Genomic DNA, 27,870 nt, shown 5'->3' with positions numbered 1-27,870 from the left:
GCGCCCCCTTCTCCTTCTGCCTTCTATCTTTCCCAACATCAGGGTCTTTTCCAAAGAATCAGCTCTTCACAGCAGGTAGCCAAAGTATTGGAGCTTCAGCTTCAGCATCAGTCCTTCCAGTGAATAGTCAGAGTTGATTTCCTTCAGGATTGACTGGTTTGATCTCCTTGCTGTCCAAGGGACTCTCTATAGTCTTCTCCAACACTGCAGTTTAAAAGTATCAATTCGTCAGCGCTCAGTTTTCTTTATGATCCATCTCTCACATCCATACATGACTACTGGAAGTTGGCAAAGGAATGTCTCTGCTTTTTATTACGTTCTCTAGGTTTGTCATAGCTTTTCTTCAAGATGCAAGTGTCTTTTAATTTCATGACTGCAGTCACTATCTGCAGTGATTTTAGAACCCAAGAAAATAAAATCTGTCACTGTTCCCATTGTTTCCCCATCTGTTTGCTGTGAAGTGATGGGACCAGGTGCCATAGTCTTCGTTTTTTGAATGTTGAGTTTTAAGCCAGCTTTTTCACTCTCCTCTTTCACTTTCATCAACAGGCTCTTTAGTTCTTCTTTGCTATCTGCCATAAGGGTTATGTCATCTACACATCTGAGGTTATTGATATTTCTCCTGGCAATCTTGATTCCAGCTTGTCTTTCATCCAGCCCAGCCCAGCATTTCTCATGATGTACTCTGTATTTAAGTTAAATAAGCAAGGTGATAGTATACATCCTTGACATACTCCTTTCCCAGTTCTGAACTAGTCCATTGTTCCATGTCTGGTTCTAACTGTTGCTCATTGACCTGCATACAGGTTTCTCAGGAGGCAGGTCACATGGTCTGGTATTCCCATCTCTTGAAGAATTTTCCACAGTTTGTGGTGATCCACACAGTCAAAGGCTTTAGCATAGTCAGTGAAGCAGAAGTAGATGTTTTTCTGGAATTTTCTTGCTTTTTCTATTATACAACGGATGCTGGAAATTTGATCTCTGGTTCCTCTGCCTTTTCTCAATCCAGCTTGAACATCTGGGAGTTCTCGGTTTACATACTGTTGAAGCCTAGCTTGGAGAATTTTGAACATTCCTTTGCTAGCATGTGAAATGACTATAATTGTGTGGTGGTTTGAGCATTCTTTATATATCTACTTCATACACCATTCACAAATCGAGGTTTTACCTGTACTTCTGACCAACTGGCTATAAACCTCTATAAAGTGGCTCTCACGACCACCCACCTTCCTTGGTTTTGGTTCACAGAACTCAGGAAGCTAGTTTACTCACTAAATTACTGGTAATGATACAAAGCATGCTAATGAATGTGAACTGACATCCAGATGAAAAGATACTTAGGGTGAGATACCAAAGAAGCTCTGTCCCCATGAAATCTGAGGCCCACCAAGGCAGCATGTCCAGGTGGCTCAGTGGTATAGAATCTGCCTGCAATTCAGGAGACATGAGTTCAATCCCTGGGTCAGGAAGATCCCCTGGAGAAAATGGCAACTCACTCCTATATTCTTGCCAGGAAAATCTCATGGACAGAGGAGCCTGATGGGCTACAGTCCTTGGGGTGGCAAAACGCTGGACATGACTTAGCGACTGAGCATGCACACATGCAAGGCAGCATGTAGACATGTTCTGATTCATCAACCTGGAGGCTCTCTGAACCGTGTCCTTTTGGGGTTTTATGGTAGGCTTCCCAGGTAGTGCTTGGATTTTTATTAAAACCTCATTAAATACTAGGCATGATTGATTAAATCATTGGCCATTGACGTATATGAAGTTCCAACCTTCAAAATCACATTGTATGCCTTCATCCTTAAGTTGCCTATGTGCTCTCCAAAAGTCAGTTCATTAACATAACAAGAAACACGTTTATGGCTCTCAACACTTATGAAATTCCCAGCATTTTAGGAGCTAAGTGCCAGAAATGGGGACTAAAGCCAAATACATATTTCTTATAACAAATCACAACATCCCATCTTTTTAGCAACTTTATACTCTGACAAAGTGGTAAATTTGATGAAAGTGAGCATTATGGCAGCTTAAAAGAAAAAAATGATGAAGTCAGTTCATACATACATGCATATTCACTGAATTCCAGCTTAACTAGATGTTTATACAAGGTGTAATTCATGTCATAAGAGAGTGTAGAATCTAGAGAAATAAAGGCAAATGTGTTATCTCAGGAATAGAGATAATGATAGAACATAGGGCTTGTGAAGATTAAGTGAGATAATGTATGTAATATACTTACCACAGTACCTGTTAGGAAGAAAGCACTCAGTAAATGTTGCCAGTAGTACAAATAACAATAATACTCGGACTTCCCTGGAGCTCCAGTGGTTAAGACTTCATGCTCCCAATGCAGGGGGGCATGGATTTGATCCCTGGTAGGGGAACTAAGGCCCCACATGCCTCACAGCGTCAGTGTGGCCAAAAAAAGAAAAAAATACAATAATATTGTGCCTTAACAGTGACATTGATCTGGGTATTTGAAGAGTTGTAGAAAAAGGAGGAAAATACATGTGGATCCACACTGTTGTTGTTCAGTCGCTCCATCATGTCTGACTCTTTGCAACCCCATGAACTGCAACACATGAGGCTTCCCTGTCCTTCAAGTCTCCTGGAGTTTGCTCAGACTCATGTCCATTGAGTCAGTGATGCCATCCAACCATCTCATAATGTTGCCCCCTATTCCTTCTACTGTCAATCCTTCCCAGCAACAGGGTCTTTTCAGTGAGTTGACTCTTTGCATCAGGTGGCCAAAGTATTGGAACTTCAGTTTCAGCATCAATCCTTCCAGTGAATATTCAGGGTTGATTTCCTTTAGGATTGACTGGTTTGATCCCCTTGCTGACCAAGGGATTCTCAAGAGTATTCTCTAGCACCACAGTTTGAAAGCATCAGTTCTTTGGCGCTCAACCTTTTCTGTGATCTAGCTCTCACATCCGTACATGACTACTGGAAAAACCATAGCTTGACTATATAGACCTTTGTTGGCAAAGTGATGTCTCTGCTTTTTAGTACTCTTTCTAGCTTTGTCATAACTTTTCTTTCAAAGAGCAAGTGTCTTTTAATCCCATGGCTGCAGTTATCGTCCGCAGTGATTTTGGAGCCCAAGAAAATAGTCTGTCACTTTGGGAATTTGCAATGACAACAAGATGTCTTTTAGGTATAACAAGCTCTACAAATCAGTAACAGACATTTCCAGAAAGAAACCCAAATGATCAAATGAAAACTTTCAACCAAAACAATAATACACCTTTTTCCTTCTATCATGTTAACAAGATTTGAGAAGAGTAACAGTGAATGGTGGTAAGGATGTTAAAAGACAAGCACTTTTTCAACCACTTTAAATAGTGTGCATTGGTATACTATACCTGAAAGGTGCGTAAATGTAGTTTAAACCCATTAACTTGCTTTATGGTAATGGGTATATAATCCATTCTGTGTTTGAATGATCTCAACTCAGTGTCAATAGGATCTCAAGTCCGTGAGAGAGGACGTCAAACCAGAGTGGCATTTGCCCTCCTGATTTGCATTAGTGAGACTTGCATTGATATCCTTCATCTCTACTCTCTCAGTTGGAACTCTAAAGAAAGGATTTGGTGTAAATACCTTTGTATGATTTACTCTTAGTTCAAAATGGCTTTGTAATATCTTGGAGGCAGGAATTATGTCTTGTATTTAAATATCCTTCAGTAGTACTCACTATACTGCTAAATTCATGTTAGTATTTTTTACAAACTTCATTTTTTTAAAAACTTGCTTCTGAACAAGTAACAGAGGTATATAGAGTCTAAATGATCCGCTTTTTTCCATTTTCTTCTAGACCACACTGGTTCCTTGTGACACTTACAAGATTTGTCTCTGTTTCCAGGTTTGCTTTTTTTTTTTTTTTTTAAGAGCTTGACTCCTACTTGACTCTTACTTGAACTTTTTCATGTGCACTCTGAAGGGAGAATGACAGAATTAGGAAAGATTCTTGAGGGTTTGAATACCTTGTACCCCTTCCTCCCTTTAGCTTCCTTCTTTAAAAATACTCCCTTGATCTCATCATTCTATCTTAATCTCTTCCAGTAATCCTTTCCCCTCTTTTGTTTTAAATGGGTAACTTCTCCAAGGTCCCTGTATGCATGTTCATAAATACCACTGCTATGCTGATGGCTTAAATTTTGATGCTGCCACAGAAATAGGCAGTCAGAGTCAATATCCATTGATTGAGTTCATCTCCAGCTTTCTTGCTGGCTTACCTCTCAATGCCAATTCTAACTTCCGATATGTTGAACTTTTCCATATGAATTTTCAATCCGCACCTTAATTTTAATGTGCCTAAAACTGACTGTTTTTTTCTGAACCAGAATTTGCAGTTTGCTTGTTTTCCTCTTCTTACATAATAGTACCACCATTTCCCTGGTCACTCAGTTTGGAAATTTCTGGAATATCTTTAACTCATTTGCACACCTTAGTCATTTGTCAAGTCCTGTCAGTTCCAACTCTGAGTCCTGTATCCATACTTTTCTTTGTGCTCCTGGTGCCTTTTACGTTACCTTGTAAATGAAATCACCTCTCTAATCAGTTGGCATTGCCTTTAGAAGTTTAATATTAAAACACATAGCAGATCACTTTATCCTCCTAAAACTTACAGTGGTCTTTTTCACCTACATTTTGTTAAGCTTCTCTGGGCTCAAACTACATTTCCAGTATCTTTCCCCATTTTTTTTTCTTTCAATTACCCAGGGTCCAGTTTATTCATTCATTTATTTAATATTTATCTTGCCCCAGACACTGTTCCAAATGCTGTTGATATAGCAGTGGGTGAGATAGGCCACAGCCCCTACTCTTTAAGAGACTGCACTCTAGTGAAAACACTCCATATCTCTCAGTTACTCGTGTTAGGTGCTTTCAGGAATATGCTTCATCAATCAGGAACGCCAGCCTCACCTGTGTAAATAACATACCTCTCAAGACATTGCTCAAATACCACACTTTCCACAAAAACATCCTGATGCTGCCAGTCAGAATTAATAACCTTTTCTAAACTCGATTAGTAACAGTATTTTACTTGGCTTTTCAATTATAGTTATTTAAAAACCTGTCCTCCCTACTGGATTAGATGCCTCTTAATGGTTGAGACTGTCAGGTTCAGTTTTTATCTTCTCTGAGCCTTGTTCATAAAGTATTAACTTAAATTTGATCCTGAAGTATTGGTGTGGTATTTCTATAGTGCCGTATAGTCAGATCTCCTGGATTAAAGAAAGAGAGATAAAATAGCTGAGGCAGACATACTTAATCATGGCATACACTTTTCACTTAAGCATAAAAAAAAAATAATAATAGTTTTTTACATTTGCCCACAGTAGAAGATAAATGACATTCATAAGTTCTCAGGGCAAGATATAACTTTTAATTAAATTGGGATGAGGGGAAGCATTCATTTAGCTGCATGAAAGTGAGTGTTTGGGTTTTTTTTTTTTTTTTGGTCCCTGTTATAAATGTCAGCCTGAGAGGTCATTCATGACAACTATAAATATTTTATGAAAAATTTAACCTATATAACAGTTTGTTCCTCTGGAGAGAAACGGTTTTTTGTTGTGGTTGTTTTTAATGCTACTTCATATATCCCACCTCCCCACCCCACAGTAAGACAGCAAAATGAAATTATATATCCCCACTAAAATTTTTCTCCCTTGTGCCACTTTCTTTATAGATTTCAGAGATTTTTAATAAAAGATCAAATTATATCAGTGACTTTAAAGTAATATATATTTATACCTTTCTTGCATAATTCCTAGCTTTGTAGCATAAATTTTATAATTGCATCTAGAGTAACTCCCAAATATAAGATGTTTCCCTTTGACTATAACATTATTATTAACAATGCAACCAGAGATGAAGTTAGCTTGAGTGACCTTTGAGTGATATTAACCTTCATTTTAGTTAATGTTTTCATTTAGGAAACAAATATAAGCACAGTCTGAAACAATACTAAATTGAATCCTAAAGTTTACCACTTTGAACTTCAACAAGAACTTAAAATTTACATGGCAATTTGTATATACATTGGCTCTGTGAGATCACTAAGGCAATACCATTGTCTCTGTTTAGATGGAAAAACAAGTTTGAAGATACGAGGAGATGTGCTCAAGGCCTCAGTCCTGTTCTGTATTAAGTAGGAATGAAAGAGTTCAAGCTCTTGTTTTCCAAGCCCAAGCACCATTCTTTACCAGGATCCTTTATCATATTGGAACTTCCTTCTATAAGCAAATGTGACATTTTCAAAATAGACAGTTTTTAGGATTAATAAAAGTGGATGAACAGGAAAATAAATAGTAGTATTCTGGTTCCATTGCTAAGATTTTTTTTCATCCAATTTCTTGTTATCTTAGGTCAGTGGTAAATAGAAGTTCTTATTTCTTTCAGCGTAAGCTACTTATGGCCTTCCCCGGTGGCCTGGCAGTAAAGAATCTGCCTGCAATGCAGGAGACTCAAGTTCAGTCCCTGGGTCAGGAAGATCCCTGGAGGAAGGCATGGCAACCCACTCTAGTATTCTTACCTGGAGAATCTCATGGACAGAGGAGCCTGGCGGGCTACAGTCCACAGGATCAAAAAGTCCGACACGACTGAAGTGACTGAGCACGAGCACAAAGCTGCTTATGTTTTCTTTTAAAACTCGAAGGTTATGTGTTTTTCAAATTTCTTCTATCTTTATAGAAACATAAGGTATACCTGACCCTGAGTTTAGCCAATAAAATACTTTCATAGGTAGATAATACTATACTGATTCATGCTGATAGCCTCTCTCTTCTTTAGTGTAAAAGGCAAGTGAGTATTTCACAGTCTCCCATGGCACTTTTCAGTTTTTTAAAGTCTGTCTTTTCTTGCCTAGGTAGGGTAGAGTCCCTTATATCTTTACAAATAGAAATTAAGAAACTCCCCTGGCAGTCCAGTGGCTATGACTTCACCTTCCAATGCAGAGGGTCTGGGTTCATTCCCTAGTTAGGCAGTTAAGATCCCGTATACCTCATGGCCAAAAATTCAAAACATAAAACAGAAACAATATTGTAACAAATTAATTAAAAATCTTTTAAACAAAAGTTTCATTAAGAAATGTAGGTAATCCAAGTAATATATACAATAAGAAATAAAGTCCTGAATTTTTAAGCGATTTAATTAAGAAAAAAAATTGGGCTTTTCTAGCTCTCATGTGTTTAATTAACTCTTGCAATTTTTTGTTCTGCAGTTCAACTTCTCTTTTTTTCATTGTGATGATCTATTCCATGTAAATGGTTAAAGCTATATAATTTTTTTTCTCTTCTAGTTAGTTTTTTAAAGATATTCTCACTATCCTGTCTCTTCCTTACTCTTCAAAAGCCACCTCATAGAGATTCAAAATAGGAGAAAATTACTGACAGTGTGTCCTGTGTAGCAAACAGATGGTTATTGCCTTCATCTTTGCAGTTTCAAAAAGGGTGGGAGGTACTGATATCTTTCAAAAAGGTGAGATATTAGTCAGATCAGATCTCATGGATTTGGGGGAGTGTGTATCATCATCCAATTAAGAAATTTCTCCCTGACTTTTTTGTTTTACTGTCTTCCTTTAGTCATTGACATACATTTTCTTATTCATTTAAGACATCTTGATATTGCCATGAACTTAACTTTTCACCATCTCAAAATGCAGAGAACACTGGATTTTTACATTTAGGAAACTGTATTGTACCTTTGATAATCCTTGTTTTAATGCAGTTATTCCTGCCTCTACCTGCAGAGATGTGTTTTTAAGTATATTGCATGATTTACATTGCTAACATAAATTCAAATGCTTACATCATCAGATTCTGGCAGGCAAGTTAGTCTTTCCCAGGGTTATCTAGCAGTTTTTGACACTTAAGAGAGCAATTCTTTGGGGAAAAGTAGCTTTTTACTTGACCCTAGGTCAGAGAGTTTCTAAAATATTTAAGTTACAGGCAGATTCTGTCCTGAAAGTGGTTGAAACAGGACATCAATATCATATATAAAATTTGTCCATGTTTCCATTTTTCTTTGTTATGTACTTGTCCCCTAATCCTTATATTATTAATGTTATCGGGCTTTTTATACTTTAATTTTCTCATTTTGAGTGTTAGATAAAATAAAGGGTATGATAGAAAAAAATAAGCTTTTACTGTAACTTGTTCAGTTCACATAACTCTAGTATTAAAACTTGCCGATACTTTTAAATTTATTTAAAATAAAAATCCAGCCTCCTTACCAAGATCTCAAGAGGTGGGTACCTGTCCCCCTCACCCACTCTCTATGCTCACTGTGTCCCATCACCCTGGCTGTGTCTCTGTTCCTCAGACACAGGACGCTCCAGCCAACACCACTCACTATTTATTCTACTTGAATGCTCTTCTCTAAAATCTCATGGCTTTTCTGAAGGGAAAGGAAGAGATTTTGGAGATGGTTGTATTCAAGATAAGCCTTTAAAATGGATCTATAGGCTAATGAATGCCTTTGGAATACTTCTGGAACATAAAGATATTTAGAGTAATTCAAATCGATGACTAGAATGATTTAAGAAAAATTGCCTTCTGTGGAGCATTGATTCAGCTACCAGTTACAGTGTGGATACTCAAAACTTATGTTGACTGGTTAATTTACTAAAGGCTTTTTTCAGTGGGTAGGAAAAATTGAAACCTATTCTGAATTTGAAATTATGAACCAGAAGAAGTCATAGGTTGCAATGCCCACTGTAAAACCAAATCTTTAGTTAACTTTTGAGAAATCTTGGCTGAATAAGTGACGTGTGTTTTAGCCAGATGAAGTGTCCATGTCACCTGTTTAAAATAGACCTATCCTTGTTATTTTCAAATCATTTACTCTGGTTGGTACGGGGGAGGAAGAGTAGGAAGTAGGCAGTAGACTTCTTTGATTGCTTTCTTTATTACCAGCAATGGCTGACGTACCATTCTTCATGCCTTGATGTCTGTTCCCCAAAGGAGTGCCAGTCCAGAATCCCCAGTGCTGTGCTTGGAAGTAGCAAATGTTTGTTCCCACTCTTTAAGAGCAAAGGCTGCTCAGGGTTCCATATGTGTATCAGGGGCTTTGTCATTTGGTATGCCGTCTGGGTTTTCGTATTGGAAACAAGTCACTTCAGAAGAAAGCCAGTGACTCATTTGTATCAACAGTACAGACCTTTTTCTGCATCTGCCTAAAAAGAATTTTTATTAGTTTTCTTTTAAGCCTCCATTTTGTTTACCATCTACTGCTTCATTTTTTACCCTGAACTTTAATCAAGTAGCTGAAAACACAAAAAAATTCTAAACTGTTCCAGGATTGATTCTTCTTCAAGGCGTGTCCTCCTCAGAGATTCCCAAACGCTCATGTTTTATCCATTTTTCTTGCGAGGATCTTTCATAATCTCAGCGTGTAAGCAAAAAGTGAATATACTCAGGTCCCTGGATTTAGCCAGGTGTGCAGAATGGGCAGAGACTGGTGCTGCGGGTCTCCTCCATCTGCCGTCTTTCCCTGCTGTTCCATCAGCTTCTTGCTATACCTGCCCCAAGCTTAAACAGAAAAACCTTCATCTCTGTAAATTTTAAGCATTGTAAATTTTTTTATTTTATGTTTAAATCCTTTTATACCAAAATACATGCCTATAACTTTCTTGAACATTCTAAGAAAAATGCAGTCAGACTTGCTTACAAACTTCCAAGTTAGGATCTTCCAGGTCTGTCTTTATATCCAGCTCTTATACCACAAAACACTCTTGTACAGTCAGAAAGAACTCAGTGATACTCTAATTTACTTCTTAGTATCCCCGCCCCATCCCCCAGCAGCGCAGACTTCTGCTTTCTATCCGTGTGGTACCACAGTCCCTCCCCTGGCCAGCAGCTGTGTGCTAAAGAACTGACGGAAGCTAGCAAGGTCCCAGGAAGCAAGCAGATTCAAACACAAAGGCCGGAAGCGGAGTTTTAATAAAGTTTTCAGACAGTAATTTGTGATTTATGTGACGAAAACAGAAGTATGTTAAGCAACAGGGAATTGAACATTATTTTTCATGCAAAGTTAAAAGCACATTGTATTTTCTTCCTGACTACTTGCCCAGTCCTCATGTCTTCAAGAGAGACAAGCTTCATCTAAATTATCTCATCTAATTGATGATTATCATTTAGAACTTTATTGCTACTTCTGTTTCAGGTATTCCTTTGAAAAAGGTGTATGGATTCATTAAATATTCTAATATATTATCGATACATTATAAGATAAAGTCAAGCAAGTTATCTACAGATACTTTTTAATTGACTTGTCTTTATACTTAGAAATGTCTCTTAATAGTAGGCTTCCCTGGTGACTCAGATGGTAAAGATTCTGCCTGCAGTGCAGAAGACCCATGTTTGATCCCTGGGTTGGGAAGATCTCCTGGAGAAGGAAATGGTAGCCCACTCCAATATTCTTGCCTGGAGAATTCCATGGACAGAGGAGCCTGGCAGGCTATAGTCCATGGGGGCGCAGAGTCGAACATGACTGACTATCACACCATGGGAGGGCCATTGTTCATGTTTCTTTGCCCTACTGCCAGTCTTTCTCCCGAGATCTCGGAGGAAGCCTATGGAAAAGAGCTGGATCCCCTTTTGTCCAGGGCTCTTTAAAATATCAGCTCTTTTCTTCTTTCTTGCCCTTTACATCTCTTGCTCTGCCAAAGGTGAAATAGTTCCTGTATCCCTGCCTCTCTTCAGAGTTTATCACCTTTTGGAATTCAGTTTGTCTGGTTGCCTTTTGATTTCAGCTTTCTTGGAGTCAAAATAAGTTGTGCAGGGATTTTGTTTGTTTGGGGTTTGTCTTTTTTTTAATCCAACTTTTTCTCATTGTAAGGATGTTCTCTTGTGGCTTTCCTCATCCTAAGCAGAGTGAAATTCTTCCTCCCTCTGCTTTATTTTAATTAATATCTAAGTGATTCAGTTCAATTCAGTTTAGTTGCTCAGTCGTGTCCAACCCTTTGCGACCCCATGGACTGCAGCACACCAGGCTTTCCTGTCCATCACCAACTCCCAGAGCTGAAACTCATGTCCATCACATCGGTGATGCCATCCAACTATCTCATTCCCTGTTGTTCCCTTCGCCTCCCGCCTTCAATCTTTCTCAGCTTCATGGTCTTTTCCAATGAATCGGTTCTTCGCATCAGGCAACCAAAGTATTGGCGTTTCAGCTTCAACATCAGTCATTCCAATGAATATTCAGGACTGATTTCCTTTAAGATGGACTGGAAGGATCTCCTTGCATTCCAAGGGACTCTCAAGAGTCTTCTCCAACACCACAGTTCAAAAGTATCAATTCTAAGTGATTAAATGCCAATTTGGTTAAAGTAGATGCTTCTCCTCTTTTCATAGAATTTAGAAAGATATGCACACATATGTATTTGTCTACTAAAAGAGACAATTGGCCTTACTAACTAGTTGTCATGAATAAATTCCAAAACCTATTATTGTTTAATATCTATTTTTTTATTAAAAATTTTTTTTTCCATTTATTTTTATTAGTTGAAGGCTAATTACTTTACAAAATTGTAGTGGTTTTTGTCATACATTGACATGAATCAGCCATGGATTTACATGTATTCCCCATCCCGATCCCCCCTCCCACCTCCCTCCCCACCCCATCCCTCTGGGTCTTCCCAGTGCACCAGTCCCGAGCACTTGTCTCATGCATCCAACCTGGGCTGGTGATCTGTCTCACCCTTGGTAAAATACATGTTTCGATGCTGTTCTCTCAAAACATCCCACCCTCGCCTTCTCCCACAGAGTCCAAAAGTCTGTTCTGTACATCTGTGTCTCTTTTTCTGTTTTGCATATAGGGTTATTGTTACCGTCTTTCTAAATTCCATATATATGTGTTAGTATACTGTATTGGTCTTTATCTTTCTGGGTTACTTCACTCTGTATAATGGGCTCCAGTTTCATCCATCTCATTAGAACTAATTCAAATGAATTCTTTTTAATGGCTGAGTAATATTCCATGGTGTATATGTACCACAGCTTCCTTATCCATTCATCTGCCGATGGGCATCTAGGTTGCTTCCATGTCCTGGCTATTATAAACAGTGCTGTGATGAACATTGGGGTACACGTGTCTCTTTCAGATCTAGTTCCCTCAGTGTGTATGCCCAGAAGTGGGATTGCTGGGTCATATGGCAGTTCTATTTCCAGTTTTTTAAGGAATCTCCACACTATTCTCCATAGCAGCTGTACTAGTTTGCATTCCCACCAACAGTGTAAGAGGTTCCCTTTTCTCCACACCCTCTCCAGCATTTATTGCTTGTAGACTTTTGGATAGCAGCCATCCTGACTGGCGTGTAATGGTACCTCATTGTGGTTTTGATTTACATTTCTCTGGTAATGAGTGATGTTGAGCATCTTTTCATGTGTTTGTTAGCCATCTGTATGTCTTCTTTGGAGAAATGTCTGTTTAGTTCTTTGGCCCATTTTTTGATTGGGTCATTTATTTTTCTGGAATTGAGCTGCAGGAGTTGCTTGTATATTTTTGAGATTAATCCTTTGTCTGTTTCTTCATTTGCTATTATTTTCTCCCAATCTGAGGGCTGTCTTTTCACCTTACTTATAGTTTCCTTTGTTGTGCAAAAGCTTTTAAGTTTCACTAGGTCCCATTTGTTTATTTTTGCTTTTATTTCCAATATTCTGGGAGGTGGGTCATAGAAGATCCTGCTGTGATTTATGTCGGTCTTGGCCTTTTGGCATAGTTATCAGTGAATATTGTATTAGTAAATTACTATGTTTAATGTACCTTGGTATACATTTTGCTGGAAGTTTGTCTTTGGAGGATGTGCCAACAAATTATGTCACTCATTGGCAGGTGTTCTTTGGGTACATTCCTGACAGCCCCCAACTTACCCCCCTCCCCAAAATCAGAGCTGGGCAACTGGTGACACCTTCTTTAAACTTTAATCTGTGTTAAAAATTGTGACCATGATAAATGAGGTACAACTTTGGAGGCTAGTAGTTGGTGTTGGGGGGGTGAGATGGGGAATAAAAATGATTTTTTTAGGGGACTCTTTTTTTATCTAGTGTGTGGCTGTCCCCTTGAGTCATTTTTGACAAAGAATGAAATGACTTCCCATGTCAACTCCTGTCCATGTTTAGGACTCTGCAGCTTTTATAAGACAGAGTCAACTCAGGTGTCTCCCAGTTGCCTTCTAAGGCCAGTGGCTGCGCATCCAAGTCAGAGCTTAGAAAAGCAACAATGAAGCTACTTGACCGGAAGGACAAAGTTGAGAATATTATCAGCCAATATTTATAAAGACATGTTCAGGGAAAATTTTTTTACGGAGGGCCACAGTTTTTCTAGGAAATCTTAAGCTGTCAACCTCCAGACAGAAGGAAACAGCTATCTATTGTATCATGATGATTCTTACCCTACCCCTCTGCATTGCTTTCACTAAGTTTTGGGATATGCTTTGGCATGAGAACTGACTTTGGAGAATCAATATGAGACACAGTCTATCTTGTTTGGTCTATTTGTTCTAAGTATATGGACTTCACTGTAGCTCAAACAGTAAAAGAACCTGCCTGTGATGCAGGAGACCAGGGTTCAGTCCCTGGGTTGGGAAGTTCCTCTGGAGAAGGGAATGGCTATGCATTCCAGTATTCTTGCCTGGGGAATTCTGTGGACGGAGAAGACTGGAGGGCTACAGTCCATGGGGTCGCAAAGAGTGGGACACGACTGAGCGACTAACACACATACACATTCTAAGTGTATTGCCCATTCTGTCACATGGTATACTTATTATTAATGGCTTCTGACTTCCCAGAGTTAGGCCAGACTTCACAAGACTATCCTCTCTTCAAACAGCAGCCATAATTGTGGGCTCTCTAAGTTGCCTTCAGCTCTGACCAGCTGGCTACAAATTCAGGGGGTTCCCACTATGCCCCCTCAGATTCATTAGTTTGCTATAATAACTCACAAAGCTCAGGAAAGCCTACATTTATGATTACAGATTTTATTGTAGAAATAAGTCCAAATCAGAACCAGCCAAAGAGATACATAGGGTGAGGTCTGGGAGAACCCCAAACACAAAGCTTTCATCATCCCCAGGGAGGTATTGCTTTTCTGATACATCAGTGTATAACAATACACACAGTATTATATTATAACAGTACACACTCAGGAAACCTTACCTGAGCTTTGGTGTCTAGAGTTTTTGCTGAAACTCCATTAAGTTTGATTGACTGACTCACTGACCACATGATTGAACTCAAACTCCCATTCCCTTCCCCTTCCTGAATTCAGGCTGATGTCCTGTGGTTCAAAACCATAGCCCAAAAAAAAAAAAAAAAAAAAAAAAAAAACCATAGCCCACTGATCACATGTTGGTTTTTGAACATCGCAGTCCCATCCTGGACTTATCTCATTAGCGTAAACTATCAGGTGACTTCAAAAGGCCCACCAGGAGTAACAAAGACACTCCAAACACTCAAGGAATCCCTGGGCTTTAGAGGTTATCTCCTAGGAACAGGGGACAAAGCCAGCAAAATTCTTTGTTACATGAACTCCTGTCCAGCTGTTTCCCTTTTCTAAGAAAGCCAATAGCCAAATTTGAAGCACCTAGAGATTTGAATGTGTGGATGTACATTTTTATTTCTTCTTTTTATTTTTTATCTTCAATTTGTGTGCCCTTCCCACCCTAATTTTTCTTTCTTCCTTTACTAGTTTTTCTGCTATGTTGCTTTATAACCACTTGAAATACTTATGAGAACAAGATGGAGGTGTAAATTAAATAATCCCAGATACCTCAGAGATAATCCATGGTTCTAGAAACGGAAAGCAGGAGGAATAAGGAGTTCTGCTGCCTTTCTGTGGAGCCTTTGGGCCACTGTTCTAACTTTGGTAGGGAGATCTGTGGTGTTCTGTATGGGAGGAGCGCAGCTCAGCCCCTGGACTGAGAATTCCTAGCAGGTTCTGCCATGCTCCTGCCTCTGAGCTGGTTGGGAGGGAACCTTAGGAGTCTGCTCTTTTCTCTCATAATCACTCGTGTAGCCATTCAGCCAGGACACTATTATGAATCTGATATGTCAGTATCTATGAAGTGTTTTTGATATAGTATGAATAACATCAACCTTAGTTTTACTTCCCTATGTTAATACAAGCTGTTTCCATTGGATTTGTCATTTAAGCATCAGTTTTTTTCTTTCCTGTATACAAATACTTACCTAAATTGACATTTTCTAAATTGCTTTTTCCCAAATTGGCTGATTTTTATAATTTCCAAACTAACTCACGAATTTCATTTTCTACCTACATGTCAGTCCTCTATGACTGTGTTGCACACCATCTGCTATGTCTGCCGTTTCATTAATGTTTCCTCTGCTTCAGCTTATGAATAAAGATGAAACACTATGTGCTGACCCCTTTGCTACCATTCTTGACATTTTAAACCAATTACACAAACATACAGCTTGTTATTATGACTCTTTGCTTAATACATCAGCTGATGTTATATTCTTACAACTATGGTTTTTATCCAAGCCTATTTTGTAATGAAAATTTTATCTGATTTCATCAGCCACTTTGAGCAGTTCAAACAGATAACATCTGTGACATTCTCTTCATCCCTCTATTCTATAAATCCATGAATAAAATCTAGTATATCTACCCAGCATGGGACTTTTTTAGAAAAAATAAAAGCACAAAAATGGTGGCTCGGATATGCCGTCAAAGATGCCGTAGAAAGCATCTTTGTGATGCTTTCTATGAATTGTCTCCAAAACTTATATTTTTCTGTTTGTAAATGACTTCAAGCATAGCTATCATTAATCCTAACCAACACTAATCTTACCAAAGGAAGAAAGGAAGGAAGAGCAGGAGGAAAGGGGAAAAAAGAAAAAAAAAATTGTTCTTATTTGTCACAAGTGTCTTCCACTCAGTTTCTTCCTCACTAATACTTCATCAGAAGTGAGCAATATATATGCTACAGAAGAAAGAAATACAGAATCCTTAAAGTTCTGTATTGTTTTATCTCATCACACCAAGTTAGCATCAATGGAAATAAGGGTGGAGGGGCATAGTGGTGATGTGGCTGTCTTTCACCTAGATTTTTGCTAACCATTCAAAGGGTCTGAGTAAGTAGAGATCTTAGGAAGCAGAGCACTTCCATTGAACAGTTATTGTCCATATACTTTAGAAGACCATTATTGAGTTGGGAAAAACTTCCCTTTTCCAGACATCAGAGTCATTTAGTTAACAGACATCAGGCTGTTTAGTTATTTTGTGGTTTATGATTCAGAGGGTGGGGGAATTGGATTAAAAAGATTTAAAAAAATGGGTGGAGGGAGGTGGACTTGGAGGCAGAAGTGAAGTGAAGTCGCTTAGTCGTGTCCGACTCTTTGCGACCCCGTGGATTGTAGCCTACCAGGCTCCTCCATCCATGGGATTCTCCAGGCAAGAATACTGGAGTGGGTTGCCATTTCCTTCTCCAGGGGATCTTCCTGACCCAGGGATCGAACCCAGGTCTCCCACATTGGAGGCAGACACTTTAAACTCTGAGCCACCTGGGAAGCCCAAGCACCTAACAAACAAATGAAATGTGTAAACCTAGGAAGGTCTTGGTGGGAGCTGGGGAAGAGATGAACAGTAAAAGACACACTTGAGGCAGCTGAAGAAATTTAACTATTACCCAGGTGTTAGACACTACTTTGGAATTATTGATTTTCTTAGATACAATGATAATGGCACTGTGGTTGTATATGGGAGAATGGCCTTATTTTCAGTAGAAGAATGCTGAAGTATTTAGGAATGAAGTGTTGTGAAGTCTGCAGCTTACTTTCAAGTGGTTCAGCAAAGCAAGAGGTGTTTAGTGCTAAATATATATGTGTGTATGGTGTGTGGGAGGGGAGGAGAGAGAGAGAAGCTGTGGCAAAATGTGAAGTTATTGAGTATAGATATTGGTGATGGACAGGGAGACCTGGCATGCTGCAGTTTATGGGGTCGCAGAGTCGGACACGACTAAGCAACTGAACTGAACTGAACTGATTCGGTATACAGATGTGCATTGTGCTAGTCTTTCAACTTTCCTGCTTGTGAAGTTTTTCACAATTAAAAAAATAAATAAATCAGACAGTGACCAAGTTACCTGACTTGAATAGCTTCCAGGTTTACTAACTATTTGGTGTTCTTAACATCACTGTCAGCAGAGCCAATTTCAGCAAATAAATAACTGTCTCCTTAATTTGCTGAGTTGATTACAAGATGAGGAAAGCTATTATAGACATAATAGTTATGGAATTAAAATAGTTTCTTTTTCATCTTCACATGATTTATGCATAAGTAAAATTTGATTCAAAGTATATCAGTATATATTTGTTATTCCTATATTAAGAAATAATAATTTCCTATTTGTTTTATAATGTATAGACAGAAACTTCATAGAGTAGGCTCTGTTAGAATGGATAAGAGGGAAAGCACATTGCCATTATTTTATTTCTTAATATATTTAAAGAATAAAACAAAAACAATTACATTCTACTTCAATATATTTAGATTCCTTAATTATTGGCTTTATCATTCTAGTTCATTTCTACATCTTGACTTGCATCATGACTTGCATCTTGACTTAGATGCAAGATGTAGATGCACCTGTTTTTCTCAAAAAGTCATCTTAGTGACAAACATGTAATTATGCTTTTGAGATATATACTTATTAAAGGGCTTCCCTGTATTTTGCTGAGAGTTTTCACTTTCATCTTAGGTTCAAAGGATTTGTTAACAAAATAAGTCACTCATTATATACAAATAAATAGTACCAATATTTATTAGAGAATTATCTAGCTTACTTTCAATATACTAACATTAAAAGAAAAAAGAGAATAGAAACAACAAAGGATATATATCACTGAATTGGGTGCTGACCAACATCCAGACTAAAGTGGATGCAGCACGGAAATCCTGTGCTGCAGCACATCTGGAGTCCCCGTTGGGAAAGGGTCCCAAGCAGTGCGTCTGCTCTGTGGGTGAGACTTCAGAAAGTTCAGGGTTCACGGTTGCAGTCTCAGGATACAAACTGGTGGTATCATCAATCTGTGAGCAGATTGCAGCTCTTGTTTCATTATAATGCTGTTTGCTCTATCCTGTAAAACTTGAGTGTTAAGCCTGGGGCTTGGCTGGCCAAACCCCCTCCAGGGGCTCAACAGTGCCAGGATTTTCCCATATCTTATCTATGGCACTGCAAGGCTCACACTCACAGCAGGCAATCAGGGCACGCACATCAGGGCAGTGTCCATGCAGCTTGGAAGCAAGGCCAGAGGCCTGCTGTGCTTTGTCTCTTAAGCCTAAACAAGACTTATTTAATTTCCCCAGCATCCTGGTGATCATTGTGAAGATCAGTGATCAATGCAAAGAAATAGAGGAAAACAATAGAATGGGAAAGACTCAAGATCTCTTCAAGAAAATTAGAGATACCAAGGGAACATTTCATTCAAAGATGGGCAAAATAAAGGACAGAAATGATATGGGCCTAACTAACAGAAACAGAAGATATTAAGAAGACGTGGCAAGACCATACAGAAGAACTATACAAAAAAGATCTTTGTGACCCAAATAACCATGATGGTATGATCACTCATCCAGAGCCAGACATCCTGGAATGTGAAATCAAGTAGGCCTTAGAAACCTCATTACAAACAAAGCTAGTGGAGGACATGGAATTCCAGTTGAGCCATTCCAAATCCTAAAAGATGATGCTATCAAAGTGCTGCACTCAATATGCCAGCACATTTGGAAAATTCAACAGTGGCCACAGGACTGGAAAAGATCAGTTTTCATTTCAATCCCAAAGAAAGGCAATGCCAAAGAATGCTCAAACTACTGCACAATTGCACTCATCTCACACGGTAGCAAAGTAATGTGCAAAATTCTCCAAGCCAGGCTTTGACAGCATGTGAACTGTGAACTCAAGCTGGTTTTAGAAAAGGCAGAGGAACCAGAGATCAAATTGCCAACATCCGCTGGATCATTGAAAAAGAAACAGAGTTCCAGAAAAATATCTACTTCTGTTTTATTGACTAAGCCAAAGCCTTTGACTGTGTGGATCACAATAAACTGTGGGAAATTCTGAAAAAGATGGGAATCCCACACCACCGAACCTGCCTCCTGAGAAATCTCTATGCAGGTCAGGAAGCAACAGTTAGAACTAGACATGGAACAACAGACTGGTTCCAAATTGGGAAAGGAGTACATCAGGGCTATATATTGTCACTCTGCTTATTTAACTTCTATGCAGAGTACATCATGAGAAATGCTGGGCTGGATGAAGCACAAGCTGGAATCAGGATTGCCAGAAGAAATATCAATAACCTCAGAAATGCAGATGACATCACCCTTATGGCAGAAAGTGAAGAATAACTAAAGAACCTCTTGATGAAACTAAAAGAGGAGTGTGAAAAAGTTGGCTTAAAACTCAACTTTCAGAAAACTAAGATCATAGCATCCAGCCCCATACTTCATGGTAAATAGATGGGAAAACAATGGAAACAGTGGCAGACTTTATTTTGGGGGGCTCCAAAATCACTGCAGATGGTGACTGCAGCCATTAAATTAAAAGATGCTTACTCCTTGGAAGAAAAGCTATGACCAACCTAGACAGCATATTATAAAGCAGAGACATTACTTTGCCAACATAGGTCCGTCTGGTCAAAGCTATGATTTTTCCGGTAGTCATGTGTGGATGTGAGAGTTGGACTATAAAGAAAGCTGAGTGCCAAAGAATTGATGCTTTTGAACTGTGGTGGTGGAGAAGACTCTTGAGTCTCTTGGACTGCAAAGAGATCAAACCGGTCCATCCTAAAGGAAATGAGTCCTGAATATTCATTGGAAGGACTGATGTTGAAGCTGAAACTCCAGTACTTTGGCCACCTGATGTGAAGAACTGACACGTTGGAAAAGACCCTGATGCTGGGAAAGATTGAAGGTAGGAGGAGAAGGGGACAACAGAGGACACGATGGACGGTGAGTTTGAGCAAGCTCCAGGAGTTGGTGATGGACAGAAAAGCCTGGCATGCTGCAGTCTGTAGGGTCACAAAGAGTCAGACACAACTGAGCTACTGAACTGAACTGAACATCCTGGTGGCTCAGTGGTAGAGAATCCACCTATCAATCAGTGCAAGAGGTACCATTTCGATCCCTGGTCTGGGAAGATCCCACGTGCTGCAGGGCAGCTAAGCCTTTGTGCCACAGCTCTTTAGCCGGTGCTCTACAGCCCCAGAGCAGCAACCACTGAGCAGCTACTGAAGCCCACGTGCTGTTGAGTCCACACTCCACAACGAGAGAAGCCACCGCGATGAGAAGCCCACGCCCTGCAACCAAAGAGTAGCACCCACTTGCCACAACTAAGGGAAAGCCCTCGCAGCAACAAAGACCCAGCATGGCCAAAAATAAATAAATAAGTAAAATTTTTAAAAAATTTTTTGAGATATATACTTAATAAAATATATTGCTGTATCAAGTGAAAGCAATTCATTGAAAAAAAGTAAAACTCATCCTCCACTTTCCTTTCCCATAACAATATAAAATTCTCTGTGTAACCTCTGTTTCTAAAAATTATCAGTTGTGACTTCTTAAAAAAGCACTTTAGAACTTTTAAATTAATAACCAATAATAAATTCCAATTTTTAGGATAACTTACATATAGAGTACGCTGTTATATTTGTTTATGTAAATATCTTACCAACTTACTGTTGCTGAGGAAAGCTCTCCATTTTATAGCCTATTCAGTTCAGTTCAGTCGCTCAGTCGTGTCTGACTCTTTGCGACCCCATGAACCGTAGCACGCCAGGCCTCTCTGTCCATCACCAACTCCCAGAGTTTACCCAGACTCACGTCCATTGAGTCGGTGGTGCCATCCAACCACCTCATTCTCTTTCATTCCCTTCTCCTCCTGCCCTCAAACTTTCCCAGCATCAAGGTCTTTTCCAGTGAGTCAGTTCTTCACATCAGGTGGCCAAAGTATTGGAGTTTCAGCTTCAACATCAGTCCTTCCAATGAATATTCAGGACTGATCTCCTTTAGGATGGACTTGTTGGATCTCCTTGCAGTTCAAGGAACTCTCAAGAGTCTTCTCCAACACCACAGTTCAAAAGCATCAATTCGGTGCTCAGCTTTCTTTATAGTCCAACTCTCACATTCATACATGACCACTGGCAAAGCCATAGCTTTGACTACCCAGACCTTTGTTGGCAAAGTAATGTTTCTGCATTTTAATATGCTGTCTAAGTTGATCATAACTTTTCTTCCAAGGAACAAGCGTCTTTTAACTTCATGACTGCAGTCACCATCTGCAGTGATTTTGGAGCCCCCAAAAATAAGGTCTGCCATTGTTTCCACTGTTTCCCCATCTATCTGCCACGATGGCAGATGGGACTGGATGCCATGATCTTAATTTTCTGAATGTTGAGCTTTAAGCCAACTTTTTCACTGTCCTCTTTTACTTTCATCAAGAGGTTCTTTAGTTATTCTTCACTTTCTGCCATAAGTGTGGTGTCATCTGCATTTCTGAGGTTATTGATATTTCTCCCTGGCAGTCTTGATTCCAACTTGTGCTTCCTCCAGCCCAGCATTTCTCATGATGTACTCTGCATATAAGTTAAACAAGCAAGGTGACAATATACAGCCTTGACGTACTCCTTTTCCTATGTGGAACCAGTCTGTTGTTCCATGTCCAGTTCTAACTGTTGCTTCCTGACCTGCATAGAGATTTCTCAGGAGGCAAGCCAGGTGGTCTGGTGTTCCCATCTCTTTCAGAATTTTCCAGTTTATTGTGATCCACACAGTCAAAGGCTTTGGCATAGTCAGTAAAGCAGAAGTAGATATTTTTCTGGAACTCTGTTTCTTTTTCAATGATCCAGCGGATGTTGGCAATTTGATCTCTGGTTCCTCTGCCTTTTCTAAAACCAGCTTGAACATCTGGAAGTTCATGGTTCACATATCGCTGAAGCCTGACTTGGAGAATTTTGAGTATTACTTTACTACCATGTGAGATGAGTGCAATTGTGCAGTAGTTTGAGCATTCTTTGGCATTGCCTTTCTTTGGGATTGGAATGAAAACTGACCTTTTCCAGTCCTGTGGCCACTGCTGAGTTTTCCAAATGTGCTGGCATATTGAGTGCAGCGCTTTCACAGCATCATCTTTTAGGATTTGAAGTAGCTCAACTGAAATTCCATTACCTCCACTAGGTTTGTTTGTAGTGATGCTTCCTAAGGCCTACTTGATTTCACATTCCAGGATGTCTGGCTCTGGATGAGTGATCACACCATCATAATTATCTGAGTCGTGAAGATCTTTTTTGTGCAGTTTTTCTGTGTATTCTTGCCACCTCTTTATAGCCTATATGAGATGCTATTAAGAATTGGCATAAAATGTGCCAATCCTTTTTTTTTTTTTAGGATGTGCCAATCTTTTATGAGTAAGGGATAATCAAGTGTTTTATAAACTCCTCTCCTTTGAGAATTTTATTTTGATTTTAAGAGAGCATTCAGGTTTGTAGTGAGTTTGTTGTTGCACCAGCAGTATAAACTTAGTTATCTGGTATTTTTAAGACTCTACTCTAATAAGTTGTGCATAAAGGAGCTCATGTTCTATTAGTAGAGATGGTTGGAACATAGTTTTCTTGAAGACTAAACAATATAGATGTCAGTGTAACATTGTAGACTGTGGCATAAGAAGATAGTGTGTCGATATTCTGTAAGAAATTTTTTAAATTGCCCTGCCTTTGCAGATATCTACACCTTGGATTCTGAACTTGGTTTGTTTACTAAATAGAACACTTATTGTCATATACTTTGTGTCTAAATATGCTGCACTGGGTGCCATCTGGGGAAAAAAGCAAATTTGGTATTCAAATATGGCACCAAGTAGCTTTGTAGCTTTAACCAGGTCACCCTAACATCTCTTTATAGGGAGTTAGTAAGTAGTTTCATAAGGTCCCTTTCAGTTCTCAAATTCTAAAAGGTCAGTACTGAGCAGTATTGGTCAGAAAGGAAATCTTATTGGAGAGGTTAGTTGTGGTTAGTAGAAATAGAATATGTTAATAGAGAGATAGGAAAATAACCAAGAAGGAATAGGTAGAGTATGCATGTCATTGCAATCACAAGAGTCAAATATGGCCAGAATACAAGTTGGAACTGAACAATTGGAGCAGAGAATCTGAGTAAAGCTGAACTACCTGGCATGCCATGTCCATTATTCCCTGCCTTATAGAACTCTTTCTTACATTGATAATATTAAAATGAGGGAGGTCTTATGCAAATAAACAGAAAGCAGAGGTGAAACAACACATGGTTTAAGCAGCTTCACTTGGCAAAAGGTCTGGGAAAGAGTTTAAAAAGAGATTGGGCAACGAGCAGAAGGCAGATCTCGAAAGAATGAACTTAAATAAAAATGAAAGAAGTTGTACAGGACCAGCCAGATCAAGGGTGACACAAGAACACTAGAATCCTTGTCTCTCTCACTGTGGTTGTAGGTAGTGCAGATAAACCAGCCAGGAAGCCATAGTACCACCACGTGAGAGAAGCTCAAGCATGCAAATAGAACAGAGCAGTTTTAGCTACTTGCCACTAAAAAGTGGCTTCTGGCTTTACTGCCCTGTCTAGTCCATGCTCCTTCTAATTCACCAGAATGCAAATTGGGCTCTCCTAAGAAGAATTTACACACAGCTTCAGGTGTCTGTACTTAGGTTGTACCAATTAGGGTCAACTGATAAAACTTAAATTTGGCCAAAGTAAACTGTAGATGGCTTAGTATCACTGTGGTTTAAACTCAGAAATGTGTTATGTTTGTGCTGAATCAAAACCAGGGAAATATTCAGTAAGATATTTCTTTAGCCAACTTTGGGTTATATCATCACCAGCCTGAGAAATATGAGCCAGAGTGATGATTTTAATAAGTGTTAACTGGTCTCATAGTCCAAAAACAGGAGCAGGCCAAGAAAGTATTGCTCAGCCTTACTGCAGGGTATTTAAAGTGATCTTTATTTATCAAGAGCATTATCTGTTGGGTTTTTTTGGTTGCTGCTAACATAGTTGTAAATAAAGGGCTCTGAGATGTGTTTTCTCTTTTTTAGTTGGGCTATACATGTTTGTGAAGGTTCACTTTTCCTTTAATTTGACTTTTACTGTCACTTTCAGTTTTTATGTAAGATTAACTTAAAAAGTGATAATTAAAATTTTCTGATACATCAACTTTACTCCCTTTGTTTCTTTTGTTTTTATCTATCCACTTGCCACCAACAGAAAGCCCCAAGCTTCATGAAGTAAAAAGTGTTCTTTTATATTTGCTGTGTGCCTGAAGTGTTGAGTAAAGTCTCTTCATTCTGTGTGTCAGGTTCCAACATACTGAGTCCAGTGCTGTGACTTCTAGAATCGCCATTAAGCTTCACAGCCCCTGGGAACTCCCCTATCAGGCCTCACAGAGTCTTGTCCTGTACATTGGTTGTGGTGGTGGTTTAGTCACTCAGTTGTGTCCAACCCTTTCGATCCCATGGACTGTAGCCCACCAGACTTCTCCATTCATGAATTTCCCAGGCAGGATACTGGAGTGGGTTACTCTTTCCTTCTCCAGGGAATCTTCCCAACCCCAGGATCAAACCCGTGTCTCCTGCACTGCAGTGGATTCTTTATCACTGAGCCACCAGGGACTAACCCTATATAGAGAGAGCTCAGTATTTGGACAAAGATATAAAGAATCCCAGTCCGGGTTTCTTGAGCTCTTCCTCTGAAGCTCTCTTCCCTCTAGTACATTGTCCCACAAATTTCTCTTGCTTTTAAAGTATGCTGAATGCCAGTCTTTTTTTTTTCTTCTCCACCAACTGAGGTAGATATATACCCTTCATTTGGGTCCCTGTGTTGTGATTTGGAAAATACTACCCAACAGAAAACTGGCAATGTGTTATTTATTTTTACTCATCCATCACAGTGCTATTATCCATTTTCTGAAAACAGATACAATATATGAAGCAACTTGTTTTATAGTAGTTTACAGAAGAAGGGGAAGTCCAGTATCCATTATTTTCATCATGACTGAAAGCAAAAGTTGATTGAATTGATTTTTATTGTGGCAGTATCTTAATTTTTTTTCTTCAGTGAATTAATATTTCTAAATGTTTGGTGATAAATTTCCAGACATACCAATGGAATTTGTTAAGCTTCTAGATACTAGCTCATTTTTAGGCTGTCCTACAAATATTTATAGAGTCAGTAATAGACTTTATGAAGTTCCTATTTTGAGCTTCATGTTACAAGAGTAGTTGAAAAGTAGTATGCAGATGTAAAATAAGAACAGCGTAAAATACTCTCTTTTAATTTCAAAGAGTTTTCATATCCATTCAGAAGATAAGGCAAGCAAAAGAGATGATGGTAAAGCAAGTTACCAATTAGAGGGGAAGTGAGGTCAGATGAGCTCCTTGGTTACCAGGAGACCAGTAAAGGGGCATGCCCCTCACTGCCCCTTTGATAAGAACAATCACTAGCTGGGGCCTAAGGCTTGTATGTAGGAATGTCAGTCATGTGTTGTTATTATTCAGTCACTCAGTCGTATTCCACACTTTGCAACCCCATGGACTGCAGTACGCTAGGCTTCCCTGTCCTTCATCATCTCCCAGAGCTTGCTCAAACTCATGTGCATTGAGTCAGTGATACCATCCAACCATCTCATCCTCTGTTACCCACTTCTCCTGCCTTCAGTCTTTCCCAGCATCAGGGTCTTTTCCAATGAGTGGGCTCTTCACATCAGGTGGCCAAAGTGTTGGAGCTTCAGCTTCAGCATCAGTCCTTCCAATGAATATTCAGTGTTGATTTCCTTTAAGATTGACTTATTTGATCTCCTTTTAGTCCAAGAGACTCTTTAAGAGTCTTCTCCAACACGGCAGTTCAAAAGAATCATTTCTTCGGCACTCAGCCTTCTTTATGGTCAGTCATGTACGTAAGATAGAAGTGAAGCAGGAGCTGATAGGGCAGGAGATGTACAGAGAGCAGGAGAACAGTTATCTTGAGTGACCTGACCATACACATGTGCAATTTGAATTCTTTACACAAATTTCTGATCTTATCCTGTAAACAATGCTGTGAGGTAATATTTTCACCTTAAAATTGAGAAAACTTAAGTATTATAGAGGTTAAATAAAATACCAAGTACAAGTGAGTTGTAGTTGTTGTTCAGTCGCTAAGTTGTGTCCGACTGCTTGCAAACCCATGGGGTGCAGCACACCAGGCTTCAAATCTAGTTCTTCTCAGTGGTTCAGATTCTGAACTCTTTAACTGTTGTACTGGAGTTCAGAACTGACTACATGGCAGAAATGGGAATAGACTAGGATGTTACTGATGCATGTTTTAAATTATATCAATTGGAGAGTAACAAGATAATTGTACCTGAAAATAATTTTAAGAGATTTTTCTACCTGCCAAAGAGAGGATGAATATGGTAGAAAAAAGGATTAAAATCAGGCAGACCCTCTAGGGGACTTACTCATAGTAATCTCGTAATGACTGACTAAAGACTGGATTGAGGGTGATGGCACTGGGATTGGTGGCAAGAAGTAACATGAAAGATCAAGTAAAAAGCGTTGATCAGAACTTGATTACAAACTAAACTGAGAATTCCAGAAAGGAGCACATTTTTGCTTTTGGAAGAGAGTGAGATTGGGAGATGACTGATAAAGAGAGGAGAAAGGACAGAGTCGGGAAAGGATGGTAAGACCCTGTTGACTTTGTTTCCCACATGGCTATCCAAATACTATGTTGTCTGGCATTTAACTGTATAGACCTGGAGTTTAGGTACAAGAACAGGAATGCAGAAATTTGAAATATCATCAGTGTTCATATACTTCCTTTGTGCCTCTCTCCAGTTTCCTCCCAACCAGACCATGACATTTTTCACTAGCTAGCTATGCATTTATTAAAGATAACATAATGTATCTGTTTTTCCTTTACAGAAAGAAATTCTGGAGCAACAGCAACAAGAACGAAATGACAACAGCTTTCATGGCATTTGTATGTTTTGCAATGAGGAATTCATCGGAAACAGGTAGCTGTTGTGTATGTATTTAAATGTTACTGTTTTTAATCTGAAAACTTATCAAAACACTCACAGTGGGTGTTTTAATCTTATATAGATTAAGTTACATGAATTGGCTCGGTCCCCTTTAATATATCCACAGTAATTTTTTTTTAATACACCAAACATCAAAGATGGAATGTTTTGCTCTAAGCAAAGTAGGGGAATAAAATTTTTTAAAAGCCAGAAATAGATTTGTGTTTAATGTTGTAGGGCTTTTTAATATCTGTTGACAGGCCAAGATCATGTGCAACAGATGTGCCCTTCTGTATTAACTTGTAAACTCTAAACCTTCAGCAGCTTTTGGTGTTTTATTTTTAAGCATTAAAAATGATAAAGATCTAAGGGGGAAAATAAATGGGGAATTGGTAATTCTGTCACCAACCCCAACTGGCCTAAAACCAACTGATATACTCTGATTCAGTTCTAAAACGAACCACACAGAGTTAGCATCAGACTCCACTGGAAAAGGGATCGGCTACCCACTCCAGTATTCTTGGGCTTCCCTTGTGTCTCAGCTGGTAAAGAATCCGCCTGCAATGCAGGAGACCTGGGTTCGATCCCTGGGTTGGGACGATCCCCTGGAGAAGGAAAAGGCTACCCACTCCAGTATTCTGGGCAGGAGAATTCCATGGACTATACAGTCCATGGGGTTGCAAAGAGTTGGACACAACTGAGCGACTTTCACTTCACTTCACTTCACTTCACTGTGGGTTTAAGGGCGGTCATCCCCTACAAGACTGCCCCCTCTTTAGACACCACACAAGTTCAGAGATTCCCTTGAA

At 39.2% G+C, this 27,870-nt stretch overlaps 1 protein-coding gene across 3 annotated transcripts in view; it reads left to right on the top strand.

Moving 5' to 3' along the window:
• ZNF277 (zinc finger protein 277) overlaps positions 1–27,870 on the top strand; it is a 130,987-nt gene that overhangs the window by 78,232 nt on the left and 24,885 nt on the right. For 2 of the 3 annotated variants that reach the window (XM_065939293.1, XM_065939294.1), the window contains 2 exons: positions 3,824–3,871; positions 26,964–27,055. In XM_065939293.1, coding sequence (XP_065795365.1) covers positions 3,824–3,871; positions 26,964–27,055 — 140 coding nt within the window. The remainder of the gene's footprint in view (positions 1–3,823; positions 3,872–26,963; positions 27,056–27,870) is intronic. The other variant, XM_065939295.1, reaches the window with a different exon arrangement.

The sequence above is a fragment of the Muntiacus reevesi genome, chromosome 6 (assembly GCF_963930625.1).
Source record: "Muntiacus reevesi chromosome 6, mMunRee1.1, whole genome shotgun sequence".
NCBI classification, from domain to species: Eukaryota; Metazoa; Chordata; class Mammalia; order Artiodactyla; family Cervidae; genus Muntiacus; species Muntiacus reevesi.
The sequence above is the reverse complement of the archived record's forward strand: the minus strand, read 5'-3'. Positions and strand labels throughout refer to the sequence as shown.